This window comes from Charadrius vociferus, unplaced genomic scaffold, assembly GCF_000708025.1.
Source record: "Charadrius vociferus isolate BGI_N301 unplaced genomic scaffold, ASM70802v2 scaffold301, whole genome shotgun sequence".
Lineage (NCBI taxonomy): Eukaryota > Metazoa > Chordata > Aves > Charadriiformes > Charadriidae > Charadrius > Charadrius vociferus.
Window position 1 is genome coordinate 946,026 of NW_009646842.1, and position 6,252 is coordinate 952,277.

Sequence of the window (6,252 nt, forward strand, 5' to 3'; positions counted from 1 at the left end):
CCTCGTACGCATCCCTCCTGCCCCACGGGGGGAGGCTGGCCGCCCCCAGGAGTAGGAGTTTCGGGACAAGAAGGTGCCGGGCTCCCGTTCCTAAAGAAAGAGGGTTATGAGGAGGCGCCCTCAAAGATGTTGGGAGGATGGATGCTGGCGTGAGGGGAGAGGCAAAGGGGCAGTGCTGAGAGAGGGGCCTGGGAGGGGTGCTTGGAGAGCGGGGCGCCCCGGACATCTGCTGCTCGGGGTGAGCCGTGGTGGCAGAGCTGACCCACAGCTCAGTTGCTGTGATGGCCTCTGCCATCACCAGCCAGCAGCAAGGTCCCACAGACAGGGAAGGGGGAAGAGAAGGAAGGAGATAGAGCAAGAGCAGTGCTCGGAGGAATGGGTTGGTCATGTTGGGGGGAGAGGGGAGTTCTCCCTTTGGCAGTGTCACCTCAGTGAGGGCAATCCTGGCTTCACAACATACATCTCATTTTCCTCAGTTACTGTCTTGCTACACCTTCCTTTTCCTTGTTCCTTTTAGGAACTGATGTCTACCAAAATCTCCACACTCCCTCATTAGAACTGGGGTGGGATGGGAGTCCCTGTTTCTGGACACGTTGGGTGCAGCTGCATTAGCACTGTGGTTTGGATCAGGAGAACATGAATGGTTTAGGTGAAAGGACCTGCAAGAAAAGTGACAAGCAGGGTCTGAGGACCGATAAGAATTCAGCTTTGCTTTGGGCTAGGGGTAGTCTGAAGTAAGCCCCCGGACATTAACAGCATGGCCTCAGCATTTACCAAGTCCTCAACATCAGTTGTTTTCTTCTACAGATCTGCTCCTGCTGCATCACCCTGTTTGCTAAAGTGGACCTGACCCTATGGACCCAGAGTCTGCTCAGCTTTATCACCCCCTCTGACAGGGCAGATTTCATACATCATTCTAAATACTGTCTGAGGTGATACCAAGTGCCTTGGATACCAAGAAATTTCATCTGAGGTTTATATGGTCAGCAGAAGGAGAGAATCCTGCGTAAGAAAGCTGGAGGTACTGCTAGTTCTCAGGCCCAGGGGCGGCAGCGAAGGCAGTTCCAGAGGTATAAAAGAGATCATCTCTAATACAAGACCTGTTTGCATTACGCTGGCTGCTGTGACGGGGGCCTATTTTAGAGACAGTGAGTAGAAGAATCAGGAACCACCTGAACAGATCTGGCTTTGCGTCAGGGAGGTGATAAGAGATAGTTTTAGGAAGGTGGGTGGCAACGATGCTGCCATGCTCTGGCTATTCTTTGGCATGCAGGAACTGCCATGGTGGAACAGTGCCAAGGTGGTTCATCTCGGTGGTCAGTTCAGCAATGGCAGGAGCCAGAGACGTGAGAAGGGACAATTATGGCCCCTGTCAATTATTTCTTTTCAGCTCCTATCATTTGTGGGAGGTTTGTGCCTTGAAGTGAGGCGGTCTGTATCCACAGATGTAAACACTTGTGCAGCTCCAGTTGTGTCATTTGTATGAATTACTTAATGTGGTAACTTCCACATTACCATCCTCTTCTGATTCAGAAGTTGAGTCTCCTTAGTGTGAGTTGTTAGCCTGCCTGCGTGGGTGAATAAATCCTGTTGTTATCTCAGGGAAACAGCAAACCAAGCTTCCGGCGCTTTCTGTGCTGCCTGCCTGCCTCAGTTCCACTCAGGTAGGGACATCCTGCAGCCCAGCATCTCTTCATGGCTTGGGCTACACCTGACAGAGATTGCTGAGCAGAGCTGCGTGAGGACAGGTCCTGTCTCAGCGAGGCTTCTTGTATTTGCAAATGTGCCACATTTCTTAGTTTGAGTTCTTAGTTTGAATGAAAGCACAAAATTGAAGATTTACTGTGAAGAGGAACAAACTCTGTGGGAAGGAGAAGAGCATTTACCCTAGGACTGTCACACTCCCAAGCAGATGCTCGTCCATCCATTCATCTCATCTAAATGGATTTCAAAGACTCTCTTTATTTGCCGAGGTTTTCCAGACACCTGGTTTCCCTGGTTTTGATAAGACCAGCACATACGGAGTCACAACTGCGTATGTGCTGTATATTGACTGTGCACATGCAAAGGAGGACCAGTACTTGGATCTAGAAATCCTGAAGCCCCATGGTGCAATGTTCCCTGCTTATGCAGGGTTCTCTGAGAGTCTAGGAACTCCAGGCTAGAAGTGAGACCGCACCTATACTCGTCTCCTAGAAGGGCTTTCAGAGCTGGGAGGGATTTTTAATTCCTACAGAGCCAGGCTGGACTCCGACCGGATGATCTGCTGTCTAAAGGCTCGGTAGCTCACTAGAATATCCGAAGGTATCCAGGCCCAAAGAAACACCGCTGTTACAGTGTCAGGGTAAGAAATGTTTTCTGGAAAAGTTCATTGCATAAAGATCAGTTATTTCTGGACAGCAGTTCTGCAGGTCCAGGGAAATGCTCTTCCCAAAGGTGCCCTAGATTCTTAAAGGAACAGAGCTCATTAACCAAGAAACAAACACCAGAATCATAAAAGCAAAAACATTAACAGAATAGCCAAATTCACTTCACAGGGCTTTGATGTTTCACAGCTCTTATTCAGGACTTTGATAGTGACCATGGGAGGTTTCACACGTGTTTCTCGCGGATCATGGGTACAATTAAATCCATCCTCTGAGCCCCAACATGGCTCACAGCCTCTTGTGAGGCGATGCTGGTGTGCTTGCGCGCAGGTTTCCTGGCATCCTTCCTGGCTCTTTGAGCAGGGTGTGGTTAATGGCTAACAAGAACCCAGCCAAGCAGACGCGCTAGCATATTCCTTCGGAAAAGACAGTGACCGCAATGTAGATTTGTCATGTCCAAACCTTAGATTCTATTTCTAGCACCGTGCGGAAAGATTTAGTGAGATTTCTCGGATAATTCATCTGCAAAACGGGCAAGTGATAATAGCTCACATCAGGGGACAGACAACTAATGCCGGTCATGAGCTCCACAGAAATATTAAGGGCTTGCAGTGTAAAAACTGGGATTTGAACTTGTGGGTGCTTGTTTACAGCTGGATCTTTTTCCTTACACAGCTGGGCACCTTCTAAAAGATTTTTTTCCTCTGCCACAAACATAAATATTTGTATACAATATTTTCTTTGAGAAAAGGAAGTACCAGGGTAGACTTGTCAAATGCATAGTTGTTATGAAGCTGCGTGCCATTTAGCAGAGGCGTATATATTCTCTGACTTCCCCGACCCCCCTGCCCACCTGATGTAATGATTTGAGTGTTCTTCGCTTCTGTATGTTACTGACCCCTTTTTCATTCCTCCTGCCCTTCTGGCCTCACTGATATCCCAGCACAGTCAGTTCCAATCTGTAAAGGATGTAAAAATGTCACTTCAGAATTTAATTGCGCCACTTTCCAAAATTACTGAACACTTACTTGTTTGTTCTCATACACAGAAAAGATAATTAGGAGCTCTTGAATCATTAATCTGGGAACCTACAATATCTGGAGGGAGCTGAAATTATTTATTTTCTTTGGATTTGCAACACAGAATTGCAACTTTCTTTTTACTACCTGTTCCCCTAGCTTGTCTAGATATTTCCAAAGTTTCTCAAGACTGGAACAATCTTTTCTTAATTCAAAAATAGGCTGGGATTACAGGAGTGCTGCTGACACACTGGATGCAGCTGGCCCATGCCAGGGAAGCTCTCTGGCTCCCCTTGTCATTTCAGCTGGTGTGGTGGTCCCTCAGGAGCCGTGGTCCTCACAGAGCCAGCGTCACTGTTACTGCTGTTCGTCTCCAGGACCTCACCTCCACACAGCACACAGACAAGCTCAGAGAAAGGACTTGCCAGCGTCGGAGCCTGAAACAGGCACTTGGACACCAGACAGCTGGTGCCAAAGCACTGAGGAGTTGGGGTTTCTCCTCTCTTCCCTTTTGATTCCTTGCCAGCGAGGCAGTCTCTGCCACCACCTCTTATTCTGCTATTCTCTAATTCTCCAAATCTGGAAGCACCTCTAAGGCTCAGCCAAGCTGGCTAGGAAATGAACAGGAGGAGAGCCAAAGACTTCTTCAGGGTAAATGCTGCAGAAGGATGCTGACACCCATGAGGCAAAGGCAGCCTGCTGCGGTTTGGAGGTGTTCTTGGATGCGAGCACGCTAATGAACCCTGAGGTCCCTCCTAGTAAACACAAACTTGGGAACACTCTCAGAAAGGAACTGGTCCAGAGCTGAGAATTTGCAAGGGTCTGGTACTCTTACTGTACCCTCATCTCCGAGAAGGGCAGATGGAAGCTGCTCTCTCTCTGCAGCTGCATTAGGCTGATGAGCCACTCGAATAGATGCTGAAAACTCTTCTCCCCCCCCCCCAAGATAAATAGAAATTAGGAGAGACTGAAATGCACAGCTTCCTCCCTTCTAGACCTTGGGAACATGTGAAGGAACACTAGGCTGATGAGCCACTCGAATAGATGCTGAAAACTCTTCTCCCCCCCCCCCAAGATAAATAGAAATTAGGAGAGACTGAAATGCACAGCTTCCTCCCTTCTAGACCTTGGGAACATGTGAAGGAACACACGGGGTCATTTGGCTCTGAAGGCTGAGGGATGTGAGTGCTTCGCTGCAGAGCCCGCGGGGAGCATGAGTCACATGGACTGCCTCGGCAGATCCGGGCTGACAGCATCCACCGAATCACCGCCTTGCATCGCACTCAAAGGGCAGAAATAGACCAGGAAGCAGGAGGGGCTTGGGGAGGCACGGCTATGGGCCGAGGTTATTTCAGCCCGTGTGCTTCTGGTCCAGCAGAACTGGACAGGGCAGCGTATCCTCAGCTGCATCCAAGGCCCTTCCTCTGCTGGAGCAAGCAGGTCTGTGGGTCCTCACAGGACCATGCATTGGAGGTGGGTCCAAAGGACTGAAGCATGTGCTTTTTCCCTTCTGCAGCCCAGAAACATGGGGAACAGTAGTACCAGAAAGACCAACACATTAGGGAAAACCAGCACTTCTCGTTTTTTTTTCTAAACTCTTGCTTTCCGTGATGTTTCCACATCACTGCACAGAGCTCTTGCTGCTGTTGTCATTTTGTAAGTATTGCCATGTATGCCTTTCTGAGCCCTGCCATCGTCTCAGGGCTACTCTGATGAGCTGTCACCACATGATAAAATATGTCTGTCATTGTGTTGGCTGCTTTGTAGAGTTGTACATCAATGTGGTTTGCATTGTGCAGAGGCATTTTTTCCATTGCATAGTGCAGATACACCCTTGTCACACTGAGCAAAGGGGTAAGTCCTCAATGCCTCCCGAGAAGGAGGACCAGGATACATGCGACACAGCTTGTAAAGACCTGGGATACCACAAGGAAGGGACCGCACAAAAGTGACCTGATAGGGATACCTGGCTTCTCATCTCTGTCCTCAGTGCTGCATAGGAGCACTGTTGCCACAGTGTGTTGTGCCAGAAAATGTGTTGTGTGTGTTGCGCCATTGTTTTACTGCAGCCTAGGCCTGGGCAAGATGTTACTGCAGTCCACTCCAACTGGGGACTTGTCAGGTACATCTACATCGACACTTACGTTTTGTGCAAACTTGTTCTTATCTGGTCTGAACCTCCACCTCCGTACTGCCTTGAAGCCCACGCTGAAGCTTTTAGTATTGCACTCAGATGGAAAGCAAAGCCCATCTAGGACTCGCTTTGTGGATGACTTTGCTCTCAATCAGGGCAGTCTGTGCATCTAGGGAACAAAGAAGGTCGTCATGTGAAAAGATACAGACAGGACAGCTGCCAAAAAAAGAGATGTACGAGATCAGAGCCTAGAGTAGTCTGTGCTTGCAGTTGAGTTTCAAATAGAGTAGGGCAGAGTCACGATTGCTGAGATCAGGAGACTTACTGAGGAAATGTGCAGTGTTGAGGAAGGCTCATCATTCTTGTTAACACCCATCCAGATGGGAGAACTGGAAGCTGCGCCTTTGTGGACGCGGCTGTGCACCTACAGGCATCCCAGTGGCACCATCTCACATCTGCTGTAACACCAACCAGGCCACCTGGAAAGGGATGGAGGGACCTCCTGCATCAATTGTGGGTCTGTGAGCCTGACCACGCTTTGCAGGCTAGTCCCAACTGTGGAGTGACTGCAGGCACTGGGATATGGACCAAGGCTTTTCCAAAATAGCTTTGTGTAGCTTTGTGTGCACCAGCACAAGGTATGGGAAGGAAAATGGCATTAGCACACGCCTTCGTCACGCCTGTTTGTGTGAGAATGATGGTGGAGGACCAGGCATGACCCTGATGGTGGCCC

General features: G+C 49.2%; 1 protein-coding gene across 1 annotated transcript in view; it reads right to left on the minus strand.

Annotated features, from left to right (window-relative positions):
* Positions 1-5,666: 5,666 nt before the first annotated feature.
* Positions 5,667-6,252, minus strand: part of LOC104293427 — a 7,801-nt gene continuing 7,215 nt past the window's right edge. Inside the window, exon 9 of the mRNA XM_009892936.1 lies at positions 5,667-5,688. Within this exon, the coding sequence (XP_009891238.1) occupies positions 5,667-5,688 (22 nt within the window). The remainder of the gene's footprint in view (positions 5,689-6,252) is intronic.